The 16568-nt window shown below is 46.1% G+C and overlaps 1 protein-coding gene across 3 annotated transcripts in view; it reads right to left on the bottom strand.

Moving 5' to 3' along the window:
- Window positions 1–5572: 5572 nt before the first annotated feature.
- Gpatch8 (G-patch domain containing 8) overlaps window positions 5573–16568 on the bottom strand; it is a 78626-nt gene continuing 67630 nt past the window's right edge. For all 3 annotated transcript variants that reach the window (XM_021177201.3, XM_029483228.2, XM_029483229.2), the window contains one exon: window positions 5573–11746. In XM_021177201.3, the coding sequence (XP_021032860.1) occupies window positions 7855–11746 (3892 nt within the window). In that variant the 3' untranslated portion in view covers window positions 5573–7854. The remainder of the gene's footprint in view (window positions 11747–16568) is intronic.

Raw genomic sequence — 16568 nt, 5'->3', positions numbered from 1 at the left:
GCAAAGGGGTGATGAATGGATCTTGGCCTAAGTGGGGGGAAATGGAGCTAAAAGGACATCATTCTGAGGTGCGGGGTTCACAGTCCTCGAGGTTGAGCACCAGCTGTTCAAGTGAACAGCTTTGCTCCTTTTTGGTTGACAGTATCTACGTAAATAAATAAAATAGACTGAAAGATAGCTAGAATAGAACCTTCCAGAACTGATTGTGGACGGAGTCACTGACTAGGAGAAACCTCGTGAGTCCTCAGGATGGCACCATGGCATACACACACATGGGCATGGTACCTGATGGCACTTTTTACTGGATTGAGTACCCGAGTCCTTTGAGAGCAAGGGTTCTTTCTGCTCTCCTAGGGCCTAGCCCACAGCCTAGCATGTAGTGCTGCTGAAAGGCTGAATCTGGTCTTCCTAAAGGATGGAAGGAGTAAACAAAGTGAGAAGGGTCAGATTCTGCATAGAAAGATTCTTCTCGGGCTGGAGAGATGGCTCAGTGGTTAAGGGCACTGACTACTCTTCCCAAGGTCCTGAGTTCAAATCCCAGCAACCATATGGTGGCTTACAACCATCCATGAGATCTAACGCTCTCTTCTGGTGTGTATGAAGACAGCTACAGTGTACTTACATATAATAAATAAATCTTTAAAAAAAAAAAGATCCTTCTCTATGGGGGTGGAGGGGCAGAGAGCAGAAGAGCACCACACATGCCCTGATGGTCTCGCTTGCCTTTCGCCCCAAGGCAAAGGGTTGTAGGACTATAGCCACGGCCTCCTTTAAGTCTTTTCTTTTTTCCCCTCCTTTTCTGCAGTGCTAGGGATAGCCTTGCAAATGCAGGACAAGTGCTCTACCACGAAGCCATGTCCCCCAGGCTCCATCTTTATTTCCCATGAATTAACCTCTGCCTTATGCCACTTTACCACTCTCCCCTCTTCTGAAGCACTCCTAACTCTTCCCTCCCTCTCATGCCTCCCCTCAGCACACAGCCTAACATTTTACCCCTCACTAAGCAGAAAGCTCCTTGGATTTTATTCAGGGCTCTCTTCACTGGTGTGTTCCCAGTGCCAAGTCATGACAGGTATGTAGTCAGTCACACACCAGTGTCTGCTGACCCTCTGTCTCCCCACTGTTCCCAGATAAGTGCTTCCTGCGTTGTTGGTCTGTTCTGTGTAGCCCAATATTAACTCACATCACATGGTAGTTTTTTGCCTTACAATTTAAAAAATATATTTTTTTAAAGATTTATTTATTTATATGTAAGTACACTGTAGCTGTCTTCAGATGCACCAGATCTCATTATGGATGGTTGTGAGCCACCATGTGGTTGCTGGGATTTGAACTCAGGACCTTTGGAAGAGCAGTCAGTGCTCTTACCCACTGAGCCATCTCGCCAGCCCCTAAAAAATATTTTTTATTTATTTACGTATGTGAGCACACTGTCACTGTCTTCAGACACACACTAGAAGAGGGCATTGGATCCCATTGCAGATGGTTGTGAGCCACCATGTGGTTGCTGGGATTTGAACTCAGGACCTCTGGAAGAGCAGACAGTGCTCTTAACCCCTGCGCCATCTCTCCAGGCCCTTGCCTTAGATTTTTTTTTTTTTTTAAAGATTTATTTATTATATGTAAGTACACTGTAGCTGTCTTCAGACACTCCAGAAGAGGGCGCCAGATCTCGTTACGGATGGTTGTGAGCCACCATGTGGTTGCTGGGATCCGAACTCTGGACCTTCGGAAGAGCAGTCAGGTGCTCTTACCCACTGAGCCATCTCACCAGCCCGCCTTAGATTTTTTTTTTTTAACCACAGTTTAAATCCGTTTTGTGTATGTATGTATGTATGTATGTATGGGCATGTGTGCCAAGATATGAATATGGGGGTTCACAGCTTTTGAAAATTGGTTTTCTTCTACCATGTGGGTCTCAGGAATTGAACTCCAGCCATCAGGCTTGGCACTGAGTGCTTGCACTCAGAGCCTTCTCCGTCTTTGTTCCTTCACTCTTACCTCTTGTGGCCTCTTTTCAAATCAGGGACTCATTTAGCCCAAGCTGGCCTTAAACTTTAGATCTTGCTGCCTCTACCTCTGGAGTGCTGAGATTCCAGGGATGCCACTACCAACCCTGGTTTATGCACTGGAGTAGATTCTTTGTTGTTTTTCAAGACAAGATTGCTCTGTGTATCCGTGGCTATCCTGACATTTTGTAGACCATGTTAACCTCAAACTCAAAGAGATCTGCCAGCTTCTGCTTCCCAAGTGCTGGGATTAAAAGTGCATACCATGTGACAAGCTTTTTGATTTAAAAAAGAAATGTATTGTTCATGTGTGTATGCTTATTAGCACCATGTGTGTACAAGTGCCACAGAGGCCAGAGGGTTTTGGTTCTGCAGTTACGAGCAGTTGTTAACTGCCTGAAGCGGATGCAGAGAACTGAATTCGGGGCCTTTGCAAGAGCAGTAAATCCTCTTAACTGCCGTCTCTCCAGCTCCACGTACCGGAGTTTTAGAAAACAATTTCTATCGTTTGAGGCATAAAAGCTACAAAGACAAGAGTCAAGAGTCTTAATTCAGTCCAGAGCAGGTTAAGCCCAGGACACTCAGGACCGCCACCGGGGACAGCAAGTACACCTTGGAAAACAGAAATTATGTGGCTCTAGAAAGTGGATACAGCTTGGACTATTTCAGGAAGACAGAGACTAGCCTCAGCAGAGTTCTGGGTACACTGTCCACAGGTGGAACACCACAGGCAGGATTCAAGCACGGGTTGCTTTGTCTTGTTGACACTGGGAATAATACAGGTAACCAGAGCAGGAGACCAGAGCTCAGGAATCAAGAGGAGGAAGTAGAGGGCTAAGTGAGGAGTGCGTAAGGGGCAGGTGGGGTATGAGGGCAGGAAAGGCAGGCAGGGAGGGACTCACACCACTGAAGGGGACTTGAACGCCACGCTAAGGAATTTGAACATCTACTTATCAGAGATGGAGCGTTCTAAAGATTTTTATTTTGAGACAGGGTTTCACTATGCAGACCAGGCTGGTCTGGAATTCGAGAGATCTGCTTGCCTGTTGCTCCCTGAGTGCTGGGATTAAAGGTGTGTGTTAACATGGCCAGCTATCTAAAGATGTCAGGAAATAAGAGATTAAATCACCAGGTTTAGTGAGATGGTTCAGGAGGCAGCAGAGGCCTGCAGGCTTAATGGTGCACATTCCATCCTCATTGTACAAGGTGGCAGGAGTATCAGCTCTACATGCTTGCTAGCATCCAAGTACAAAATAAAATTAGGAAGCAGATTGTGCTGGCTAGGTTCATGTCAACTTGACATCTATTTATCAGAGATGGATAAGCTAAAGTCATCTAAGAGGAGGAAACCTCAATTAAGAAAATGCTTCTTCCCACCCATCCACCCCCAACCCCTAATTAAAAAAAAAAAAAGAGAGAAAGAAAGAAAATGCTTCCATGAAGACTGAGTTGTAGGCAGCAAGGGCCCAGCCCATTGTGGGCGGGGCCATCCTTGGGCTGGTGGTCCTGGGTTCTGTAAGAAAGCAGGCTGAGCAAGCCATGAGGAGCAAGCCAGTAAGCAGCACTCCTTTCACGGCTTCTGCATCAGCTCCTGCCTCTAGGTTCCTGCCCTGAATAAGTAGGACTTCTGACTTCCTTTGATGATGAACTGTGATTTGGAAGTGTAAGCTGAAAACCCTTCCCTTCCAACTTGCTTTGGTCATGGCATTTATCGCAGCAGTAGACACCCTAAGACAGTGAGATTCAATTTAGAATATGACACTGGCTGCCTGTGACTACAAGGAATGGAGAAGGAAGGAAGGATCTTGTGTTAAAACCAGCTGGGTAGGGCAGAATTCTGGGTTAAAGGTGGTTACATGCCTGAACCAGGTGCTTAAGAATGAGACAGCAGAGATGGACATAGTGACACAAGACTATAATTCAGCAATTGGGAGGAAGATGACACACCAAGCTTGAAGTTAGCCTGAGCCTTATACCAACCCACCAAGGCCATCCAAGGTGACAGAAACAGCAACTAAGTACAAAATCAGTAGCTGGAAGACCAAATGTCCTCCGAAGGCTTGGTCCCGGGCTGGCTGATGGGGTGTTACCATTAAATAAAACCAGATGCCTGAGGTGAGAGGACTGCATTGCTTTGGTGTCAGAACTGGGTTATCTTGCGTCTGAAAGTGGGTTGAGGACTGGCAATATCCTGGCTTTCCTATTCCATCAGTCTGTGGGCATGGAATCCCAAGGAACCCAGTTCTAAGCATCGTTTAATCTACAACCATCAAGCTTCTGTCATGGTTTTTTCATCTCTTTTTAAGGAGATCTAAAAATTACCTTGCTGGACTGGTGAGATGGCTCAGTGGTAAAGAACACTGGCTGTTCTGAGGTCCTGAGTTCAATTACCAGCAACCACACAGTAATGCATGACCATCTACAAAAGGGATCTGATGCCCCCTTCTGGCATGTAGGTATACATGTAGACAAGAAGAGCATTCCTACATTAAGAAAAATGTCCTCTCAAAGCTTACGATTTATTTTTTAAAGACAGGGTTTCTCTGTGTAGCCCTGGCTGTCCTGGAACTTACTCTGTAGAGCAGGCTGGCTTACGAACTCAGAAGTCCGTCTGCCTCTGCCTCCCAAGTGCTGGGATTAAAGGCATGCACCACTTTACTTGAAGCACTGAATGTAGGATGAATGGCACTTGGGTTCTGAAAAGATGCTACGCTTACATGGGGCAGGGGGTTAGATTCTAGCCAGGGATGCCAGCTAGGAAAGAGCTGGTTGAGTTGGTGTGGGTGAGGTGGAGCTTTCTGTGGCAACAAGAATAGATATAGTCCTCGATTAGTCCTCCAGGGTGTAAGAGGGAGTACTTTTATGTTTCAAGACTAGCTTGGCTGAGCCCTTATCAGAATAAAACAACTGGACTTGACAGAGCTCGGGCTATGCAGCCTTGTCTTTTCTGCTTGCCACCTTCCTTGCTCTCAGAAATGCACTTTTCAATTTCTATCACTGTTTGAACACAGGTGGTTAGTATTTGAAGCACAGTTCTGAGCATTCAGCTGTGGTAGCTAGAGAGCAAACAACTGCATCCAAAGAAGGGAGGAGACAGACATCACACAGCTCTGAGATGCTGAGGAAGAGGGAAGCCATCACTGGACCCCTTCCATGCCAGCTCTCCCTGCCCCTCCTGATGTGACTTCCTGGTGTGGATGAAGACTTTCTCTGGCTTCAGGCTTACAGGCCAGGCAGAAGCACTCCAACATTACAGCGGTAATCAGAGTTGAATATGGTAACTCAAGCCTGGTAAAACAGAATTTCACCTGGAGGTCAAAGGCTAGGCAGATGAATCTTAAGTGCACACTCCCAGTCACCTGCCTAAGATTGGAAAAGCATCCAGGTCTTCCTCTTAGGGTAAACTAATCCTGATCATGGGCTACCTGAGCGCTCAGAACAATTTTCAACATTTCAAGCTGGCCTAGAGGGCCCATTATCTGACTGTGTCCAACAGGACACTGTTTATAACCCACACTCCCACCTGCCCCAGCCTATGCAGCAGCAATCACAACAGACTCCACTAAGTTTCCACAAAGCATTGGTTTATTAGAAAGTTCCTTTCCCTCACTTTACAGCATATATGTCTCTATCATATGTGATAAAGTTAAATACAATCTGTTATGCTTGTATGTAAGGATAGGTTTTTAAAGTTTTAAAATCACTATTCTGGAAGTTAAGGAAAACTGCCTCCAGGATGGCAGAGACGGCCAGAGCATGGCTAGATCTACAACCTAACGAGAAGCAGCACAAAAATGTTAATACTGTTTTATTTAAATATTTACACGGGCTGAAAGCAAGAAGAACCAGTCCCTTCACTTCAAACAGATGCCGTTTTTCCAGGGCTAGTTATCCTAAAAGTGATACTTGTAAGGGAACAATGAGCAGAAGGTAGGAGAAGCTCAGGCAGGGACGGGCCTCAAGTGCCCAGCACTCGCTTCCCTAACACAGCCCACTCTGCTGGGAATTTGAGAAGGCAGGAACAGAGAACCTTGGCCTAGGCAAGCAGGGTTTACGTCAGTTGACTGCTTAACCAGTTCTAGTCATAGGAAGAGCACTAACAAAGGAGATGAGACCTGCATCACAAGCACCTTTGGGTCAGTGTTAAGGAGGGCTGAGAGCCTGGGGGAAGGGCAAAGGGGAGAGGGATGGACGGACTTCTGGTCAGTGTCACTGGAGAAAAGGAAAAAGATCTCTACTGCTGAAATAGCAATCCAGCTGGGCAGACGGCACAGAACTTTGAAGCCAAAAATCTTGATCTACCTATAAACGTGCTCACCTCCCAACAAAGAGAGAACTGTCCCAACTCTAGTATCCTCTGGTCTACTTCTATTTTAGTGTCTAGCCAACCCACAAGGCACATTTAAAAAATTGTCAGAGGGGGCTAAATACTAGGAAGGCAAATAAGACTGTCTGGAACAAGGTACCCAGGGAAACCAAAGGGTCCCTTTTCCCAGACAATCACCGAGTGTCACTGCTTCCAGAGAATAAAGCTGTTGAACCAATCCTCCCCTCTTCCATGGAGTCCATTGTTTCTCTGGATAACAAAGCACGTCAGGGAGACCACTGCAACTGCGCATCCTCCTGACAGCAGCAGCTGCCTGCTGCTGATCAACCCGAGAGACCCAGTGCAGGATGAACCAACTACTGCAAATTATTTAACACTGTCCCAGCAAACAACAACAACAACAAAAAAAAAAAAAAAAAAAAAAAGTGTGTCAACATTTTTATAGTTCATAACTTCAAAAAATACAGGAGGTTGATAAAATATACATGCTTAGTCATTTTTGCATCTAGCAGAAAACAAATATTTTATTTTTTTAAATTTTATTTTATAACCTTTAAAGTTTCTTACTTCAACTAGGGCAAACATATTTACAGAAAGCCACCAGAACAAGGATCACTTAAAGAGCTGGATGTAAAAAATATTATTGCAGTATACTACAAATACGGAACCTTTTTAATATGAGCTACAAAAAGCAGCATTTATGTTTATAGAGTTCAGTGCAATTTTACATTAAAAAATCCTATAAATTAAGAAGAAAACATCAACATAACAGAAGGAAATATACCCTTCAGACACGAGCTCCTTTCTGGGAAGCACATGGGTGACCCTATGATCAGTGTAGCTTCTACTCACGATAGGATCTTCTTTTCTGGGATATGTAGATGCCTCTTCTGGGATGAGGGGCATGAGGACAGTAGTGCCAAGTGCATGGCTCTGTTTATAAGGAAAGTAGATCAAATTGCAGCCTGAGTTGCTTTTGGTTCTAGGTTAGACTCCCTCTTCCACCTCACCTGGGATAACGTGTCACAAACGGATAGTCAAAGACACTGCCGAAAAGTGGAGTTTTCACCACTGAAGAGACAGCCTGGCCTTCCTCGTGGCACTGAGAAGGCAGGACCAGATGGGCCCGTGGCAAGTGCTTTGGTGACAACCCATTAGAGGAGGAAAATGTTTTGAACTTACAGAGGGGAAGTGCAGAGGATCAGAAAGTAGAGGAAGGAAGGAGGATTACTTGACAGTCTGGAGATGTTGCTGCAGAGGACTGTGGGTAGCACTTACTGGTGTTCCCTAGCTTAGAAACACAGGAGGGAGGGACTAATAGAAAGGGGGTAAATATCCCTGATAGTAAACCCAAAGCAAACCTCAAATCTAAATCCATCCCTGCAAGCCAAAACTCATTTCTTTGGCTGTCAAGACACTGCCCGTTCCAGCTTTTACTTGCTGGTATAAATGGCTCAACACCCCCAAGGGAAGAATAGGTCACCTTCCCTGGCTCAACACAGGCTTCCGACTCCCAACTCAAGTCCCATGGCTGGGAGGGTGCTGCAGGTCCTGACCTGAGAAGATGGGGTGAAGCAGTGGGTGAAGATGGAGGGCCGTGGCAGCTGCTGCAGCAGGCCGTGGGGCAAGCAGGGTGGGGTAGAGGGCAGCGTGTGGGACGGGATGAAAGGTAAAGGGTCCAGGATGGATGGCTGAGGCAGGAATTATATGGATAGGGTGGCTAGCTAGAAAGGTGGCAGGGTGGCCAGGGATAATTGAGTGAGTGAGATGGGACAAAGAAATAGGGGTTAGATGGGGCTGGGGAATATGATGTACTTGAGCAAGCGGCTGAGGGTGGGGGTGAGGGTGAATGCCAATGGCGGCGGCAGCAGCTGCAGCATGATGCTGTAGGATGGCATGCTGAACAGTGGTGATGGAGGTGGCAGAGGCTGTGGCTGGCTGCTGAATGTGGATGGGCTGCAGGGCTGGTGTGGCTGGAGCTAGGGCGGTGGAGGCTGGAAAGGCCTTCACTTGTTTGGCCAGCAGCTGCTGCTGGATGTGCTGCTGTGCAGCCTGCTGGAGCTTGCTGTACTTCTCCATCTCCTCGGGGGTGAAGGTGATGGGCTGGCTCTCGAGAGGAGCCAAGGAGGCATCCTCAGTCCCATCTGTTGATTCAATACTAGGTTCCCCACTGGGAGGTGCATAACTGGGGAAGTGCTCAAGGTCTGGGGCTATAGGCAGCAAGCTGGATTCCACAGGGCCTGGCTGACTGCCACTATCCAGAGACTCCAGAGCATCCCCATCGCTGGGGTCCGGGAGGTAGTTACGGGAGATGGCTGGATCCCCAGGGTAGCAGTCAGTGTGGGCTGGGGTGCCTAGAGGGGCCACAGAGTGATCAGCAGTAGCTTCTTCAGACTTTGGCTCTTCTGGGGGAGGGTCTGATAAGGGACCAGCTGCTTCCTCTGAGAACTGATGCCCAAATGGAGCATCACTACTCCTTGGGGACCCTTCTTCTGGCTCTGAATGTTCCTGCTCTTCTCCCCTTTCTAAGCCAGACTCTTCACATTTCTTATTGGACTTCCGGGTAGCTGGAAGCTTCCCTATCATTGGAAGAACAGGCTTATTACCAAGAGACGGGGGGAGCTTAGGCCCAAAGTAACCTTGTGGGGGGTTCTTGTACTTAAGCCCAGCCTTATTAGGGGTGGCCAGCACCTCCTCACACACATTGGGTTTCCTCTCCACTTTCCTGGACTGGATCTTCTCTAGCAGCAGTCTGGCAGTAACAGAATTCTTATCTTCAGGACTGCAGTCACTTTCTGACCCCCTTCCTGTGCCAGTATTGCTATTCTGGGAGGGCAGGCCTGCTCCTTTACTGTCATCTCCTCTGCCATCTTCTTTCTTTCCAGGACCTTCTCCCCGACCTGATCGGAAATAGTGGGGGGATTGAGAGCGGTAGATCTTTGAACGAATGAAATCCCGGCGGCCAGAGCGCCTTTCCTCTGGGCTCTCATGACCCCATGAGCCCTTTCTAGAGCCTGATCTCTGAGAAGGGCTCCTGGTGCTGCGGCTCCGGTCCCGGCTATAGCTTCGGCTTCGCTGCCAGCTGTGGGCTGTGGTGCTGCGACTTCTTCTCTTGCTTCGACTGCGACTACAGCTGCTACTGCGGCTTCGACCCCGGGATCTTGATCGCTCCCTTGTATGACTCCGAGATCGGCTTCGGGACTGGCTGCAACTGAGACTATAGTCATCATCAGATGATGAGTATTTGTGTCGTTTAGACCTGTGTTTGGAGCTGGTATAGTCTGAATCATCTGAATCGTGAGAGCGCTTGGAGTGCCTTCGTGATCGGTCGCTATAGTCACTGTAGCTATCATCAGAGTAACTGTGCTGTCTACTATAGCAGCTCTGGTCTGAAGAGGCGTCAGAGCTGCTAGAGTAAGAGCGCCGGGAGGAACGATGTGAGGAATGGCGATGGCCAGATCGAGAGCGGCTACGAGAATGCTCACTACCCGAGTCTTCATCTTCCTCTTCCTCCTCCTCCTCCTCTTCCTCCTCCTCCTCTTCACTGTACTGGGATGGAGACTTCTGGTGCAGACGGTGTGAGGAAGCGTCATCACTATCATCACTACTGGGTTGGCTCCGATGGCTGGACCGGCTGCTATGTTTGGTGTTAGCTCTCCGCTGGCAGGAGGAAGTTGGTGGTTCACCTTTGTGCTTCCTCCCACTGTGATCTTGGCAACTGCTACCACCCCCACCATCATCCTTCTTGCCACTGTTTCCTTCTTCAGCAGGAAGGGATCTCCGCTGGGAATCATCTTGAGCTCGGCGCCGCCTTCTCGGTGGTGCCGGGCTGCCGCTTCCAGGAGGTTCTGGTTTGGGTCCGCGTTCAGAATCAGCTGTGGCTGATGATTTGTTCTTCTTCCGTTTTCGTTTCTTGCGCTTCTTAGATTTCTCCCCAGACTCTGCCTTAGAACTCTTCTCTTCTGTGTCAGCCTTGTGTTTACGTTTGTGCTTGCTGGATTTTTTGTGTTTCTTTTTCTTCTTGTGTCTGTGAGACTTGCCTGATGGTTCTTTCTTGCTAGGATGGCTTCTCCCAGTGTCTTCAGTTTCTGACATATGGCTACCCCCAGGCTCCTGCTTGTTCAGGCTGCTACAGGCAGCCCCTGAAGCAGGTTCATCCACTCTGCCTTCTGAAGAGAGCACTACGTCCTGCCCCTCTGCCTGGCTTTTATTCGGTTCTCTAGGATCAACGCTCTGGAGATGATCCTTTGAGGAGCCTCCAACATCTTTTGGCTTTTCTGTCCCTTTAGCTTTAGCATCTTTGTTTCTTGAAAGTTTAAAGTCAAAGTATAAAGGATTACAACTGTAGGAGATGGAAGGCTCTGCTTTGGTGAAAATGAGTAGTTCTGATGGCCACTGGAGAGCAGTGCTTTCATCCTTGCTTAAAACTGGAAAGAATGGACCAGTGGGATGCTTGGGTCCCTGGCCTGCTTTTGTTGCTGGGGTGGCCTGAGAAATGTCTTTAGGATTGGACTCACACATTGGGCTCTCTGACGTCTCCCTACTCTCTACATTCTGCTCATCTCCCCCTCCTCCCGAGCCTTTCTTAGTTTCAGTTTTGACTCCATGCTCTGAAGGCCCAGCCACAGCGGCTTCCTTTTGCAGCTCAGAAACTTCACTCACTGTTTTTTCTGCTCCTTGGCTTGCTGCTGCCTTACTACAGCCTTGAGGCCTGGGAGAGCTGCTTTTTCTGTTCTCGGGGGCATTCTTTGAGTGTGCACTATGATCCCCTTCCATCTGTTCACTGGCTCTCATAAAGAGTAAGAAGGGGAAATTAGGTTTGACCTTGCAGTGTGCTGGGGGGATGTAGTGGTAATATTCTGGCTCTGTAGCCCCTGTTCCTTCTTCCCGTTTCATCCTTTTCAACTTGGACAGTGTTGAGGCAAGGGACCCTCCATCCTGAGGGTCTTCATCTTCTTTCTTTCCATCAAGATTACCAGTGCCATCAGTATCTCCCACCTTCTGCACCCCTTGGTCAGAGCTCTTCTCATCAGCCTTCGTTCCATCTTCTGAGCTCCCTTCCTCTGCATGGTCCTTGAAAACGGATGCTATTGATTCAAGTTTGACGGGAGCTTTCTTGGCAAAGGAAAATGATACTCCCAATTTCTGCAGTGGGGGTCCCAGATTATTCTTAATGCCAAAGCTAATACCTTGGGAGGCTAAGCCAGGAGCCTGTGACTGTCCAGTGGTATTAGTGATCTGTACTGACGTGAAAGAGCCCCCTTTATCTGTGGAGAAGTCAGCTCCAAAGCCACAAGAAGAAACAGCACTTGCACCACTGTTGGTTGACGACTCGTCTTTATCCTCCTCTCCACCATCCTCGTCTACAGCTACCGTGGTTGGTCGGAACATGGGCCCACTTCCCGGTGCACTATACAGTGGTGAGAAAGTGAGAAAACAAAAGAGAGGATTCGAGTTATAGATCGTATATAAAACATTCGTCTTCTTTGTCCTTCCACTGATGAGTTGGGTCTCAAAGATACAGAGTGGCTGTCCCTAGCAATGTGCTGATGAATGGAACTTGTTGAACAGAGGTAGGCAAAGTTTCATTTGGTTCAAGTAACAGGTTAAATTCCCAAGGCCAGCTAGCTATTGCTATCCTTTAAGCTGTTTGCCCTACAAAAAGGCTCAAGTTCTTTTTTTTTTTTTTTTTTTTTTGGTTTTTCGAGACAGGGTTTCTCTGTGTAGCCTTGGCTGTCCTGGAACTCACTTTGTAGACCAGGCTGGCCTCGAACTCAGAAATCCGCCTGCCTCTGCCTCCGGAGTGCTGGGATTAAAGGTGTGCGCCACCACGCCCGGCTAGGCTCAAGTTCTTTACCAATAGCATCTCACAGTTTCTTCTTTAATCTGTTACCAAGCCTTTTTTTTTTTTTTAAATTAATTATTTCTCTGGGGCTGATGAGATGGCTTAGTGATTAAGAACACTGGTTGCTCTTTCAAAGGTCCCAAGTTCAGTTCTCAGCAACCACATGGTAACTCACAACCATCTCTAAAGGATCTGATGCCCTCTTCTGGCATGCAGGTGTACATGCAGACAGAGTAAATCATGTATTAGGGCAATCATATATTTAAAACAAATTTTTCCTTTTCATTTTATTTGAATATTATGTGCACATTTTGCTTTTCTGTATGCCTGTGTATTACATGCATGCATTGCCTTTGGAAGTCAAAAGAGGACATTGGATCCCCTGGGATTAGAGTTTATAAAAGATTGTGAACTGGAGATTGAATCCAGGTTTTCTGAAGGACATCTAGCGCTCTTTAACCACTGAACAATCAATCTCTCTAGCGCTTCCACTTTCAAGACTACATGTATTTGTTTAGTTGGGGAGAGGGGGAGTCGGACAGAAAGAATGCATGTGAAAAGTCTGTATCTAGAGGCTAGAGCTAGTTCTCTCCATCTACCATGTGGATTCTGGTGTTTGAAATTAGATGGCAAAAACCTTTACCCACTGGGCCATCTTGCTGGGCTTCCAATCTTTCTATCACCTTACCGTAACCTGGCATATAATCAACTATGCGGATATACAACCATTCCAAAGGTTTTTCTACAGGGCATAGTGGTTTAAGCACAGTACTTAGGAGGTAGAGATACAGGATTACTATTGAATTCAAGATTGGTTTCATCTATGCAGTGAGTTCTAGTTCATCCTATACAACATTTAAAAAAAAAAATTCTCTTTCTATTTGTGTGTTCATTTATGCCATGCCATTCATGTTGAGGTCAGAACCTGAGAGTTGGTTATCTTCTTCCATTACATAGAGCTGGTGAGAAGTGTTTCAAATTTTACTTTTATTTTATTTATTTAATTTTTTTTGAGACAGGGTCTCACTATGTAGCCTTAGCTAGCCTAAAACTCATTTTGTATATAGGCTAACCTTCAACTCAGAGGTTAGCCCAAGCATTAGGAATAAAGCTATGCCCTACCACACTCCGTTCAAATTTCACTTAATAAAAAAAGAAAGAAGGAAGGAAGGAAGGGGAAAGGGGAGGAAAAGGAGGAGGAAGAGAATGAGAAGGAGGAGAAGAAAGGAAGAGGAAGAAGAGGAAGAGGAGGAGGAAGAAGAGGCGGAGAAGGTAGTAGAGCAGTAGAAGATACTGGTTTGAATCTAGAAGGCTGGATTTACAAGTATATATGCAGCTTACAAATTTTATAAATACACATACACATTCTGAATTAAATATAGCTGGAAGCCTCTACTGGACTACCCCATGTGGTTATACTTGTTTTAGAAATCAGCTGGGCAGTGGTGGCACACGCCTTTAATCCCAGCACTTGGGAGGCAGAGGCAGGCGGATTTCTGAGTTCGAGGCCAGCCTGGTCTACAGAGTTGAGTTCCAGGACAGCCAGGGCTACACAGAAAAACCCTGTCTCAAAAAAGAAAAAACAAACAAACAAACAAACAAACTAAATACTCTTCCCTATGTCTTAGGCATTATACCTAAATCCATGCTTTGGTTTAATGACAGATTATTACTCTAGTCAATATACTCTAGATATTTGAAGACTACAGGTGGGTACATGACACTGGATTGTACTTAATCACACATATGTACACATCCACAGAGAGAGAGAGGGGGCTACATTATAATAAAGTTTAATTTATAAGTTTATAATTTATAATGTAAGTTATGGGAATATGGACTTTTTCTTCCCATCAACGGATAGGGAGCATGGAAATAGCAAATAAAGGAATGATTCATTTTTCAGGCATTATAGCACACATATAGCATACAGCTTAAACATTAATAATTCTATAATTTTCTTTTTAATGTATTTCTTGTTACATTTTATTAACTGTGTGTGTGAATGTACACAAGCCATGGCACATGTGTGGATATCGGAGAACAACTTGTAGAGTTGATCATCTTCTGCTGTTTGGGTTCTGGGACTTGATGAGGCTTTCAGGCTCACCTCCTCTACCTGTTGAGCCATGCTGTTGGCCCCTGTTGAACTGCAAGAATGATTACACTTGGGCTGGAGAGACGGCTCAGCAGTTAAAAGCACTGACTGTTCCTCCCGAAGTCCTGAGTTCAAATCCCAGCAACCACATGGTGGCTCACAACCATCTGTAATGAGATCTGATGCCACCTTCTGATGTGTCTGAAGACAAGTGGCAGAATATCTACATACGTGAAGCAAATAAATCTTAAAAACAAAACAAAACAACAAAAACCCTCAAACGATTATACTTTGGTATGTGTGTGTGTGCTCAGAATGATGCCTAGAACAAGCAGCGTTCCAGCTCCTACAACAGAACTAAGAAGCTTTAAAGCCAGTGTTTACCGCCTGTCTTGCTGTGTATGGACTATCTAGGCATTTCCTGTGGCCTGAACTCAGTAACTAAAGACAACTAGTTAGATATAACTAACTGTGGGCTGCATTCAACTTGGGGCCAAAAAATCCAGATACCATGGTATCTAAATTTTGTTGTATGTGTTATTGCTGTTCAAGACTGAGTCCAACCAGACAGAGATAGTAAGACATACTATATTATGTCATAGTCTACCTCATATCAATGAACAAATGATGTTGCATGGACAGGGCCCAGTGCCAAACCAGTAACCTATACACTGATCATTTTTACCTAGTCATCTTTTAACTGCTAATTTATAAAATAGCTAAAGTTGCTTCTGAAGAAAAACAAGTGTTATAATATGTCCTGAACCAGAAAGTAGCCTGACATACATCTTTTGTGGCGATATCCATCCCTAGAGCCCATGTAAAGGTGAATGAACAGACCAGACTGCAGTGCTGTCCTGTCATCCACACATACACCACGGCACATGAATCCATGCACAAACACAGGAAGCAAATGCAATTTGGAAATTTGTCAGATAAGAAACTGCAACCAAGCATGGTAGCCACACCTCTGATTCCAGCCCTCTGGAGACAGAGGCAGGAGGATCTCTGAGTTCAAGGCCAGCCTGGTCTATACACCAAACAAATTAAACACAAAATAGAAATCTGAAATATAGGCTAAGACCAAACCAAGAATATGAGGGGAATGGTCCTCTGGAGAGTGACTGAAACACATAGGTGCACACATATTTCACACGCCAGGGTATTATGCTTTTGCAGGTAAAGTGGTAAGATTTCTGAACATTCAGAAGCCAAGGCTCTGTCCCCTCCTCCTCCTCCTCCTCTTCCACCTCTTCTTCCTCCTCCTCCTCCTCTTTTGTTTTCCTGTGTAGTCCTGGCTGTCTTGGAGCCCACTAGGTAGACCATCATGGTTGTGAACCTCTAGAGATTTGCCTGTCTCTGCCTCCCAAGTGCTGGGATGAAAGGCCTGCGCCACTATGCCTGGCCCCCTCTTCTCACTTTCAAAGTTTGTCTTTTACTTTTCCCAGTAGTGAAGAACTTGGATCCTTAAAGAGGTACTCTATCCTGCCCTACACTCAATATATCTTTCTAATAATAAAACTTTATTTTTTTTAATTTTTAAGTTTTTGTTTGTTTTGTTTTTGAGATGACAGAACTCATTGTATAGATCAATCTGGCGTCAAATTCAGAAATCGGCCTGTCTTATTTCCAGAGTACTGAGATTAGGGCATACACAATCACACTGGCTAACTGTAGAGTTTAAAAAGGCAGTGATAATACCTGACTCAGCAAACATGTGCTAGGAGGCTGTAGTGGTAACCTGGAGTGCTGTGCTTTTTTTCTACACGGTGCGCTGGAGAGCGTGGAACAGAAACCACGGCCTCACTGTGGCAGGAGGCACCTTTTAGTTGTGTCTAATATACACAACTAAAGTCAGTCACTCTTCAGGACAACTCCACGGAGCTCTCCACTTCACCCCTTCTCCTTTCTCTTTTCAGACAGGCTCTCAAGTGTCCCAGGATGATCTCAGACTCATTACACAACCAAGCACAGCCCTGGACTTCTGGTCCTCCTGCCTCTCCATCCTGAGCGCTATTGCCAACATATGTGGTACTGAAGAATCAAACCCAGGACATTATATAGCCTTCTGTAAAGCACTGAGATAGACACCAGCCCAATTCAAAACCTTGGCTTAAGAGTTTCTACTTTATTTTTACTTATGAGCACTCTGCATGTACACGTGATCGCCAGAGGAGGGCAGCAGATTCCTTACAGAGGGTTGTGAGGCACCCTGTGGTTGCTGGGAACTGAATGGGACCTATGGAAGAGCAGCCAGTGTTCATACTGCTGAGCTAGCTCTCCACAGCC

This window comes from Mus caroli, unplaced genomic scaffold (genome assembly GCF_978045245.1).
Source record: "Mus caroli unplaced genomic scaffold, Mus_caroli_1 scaffold_13, whole genome shotgun sequence".
NCBI lineage: Eukaryota > Metazoa > Chordata > Mammalia > Rodentia > Muridae > Mus > Mus caroli.
This window is presented reverse-complemented; position numbering and strand designations above follow the sequence as displayed.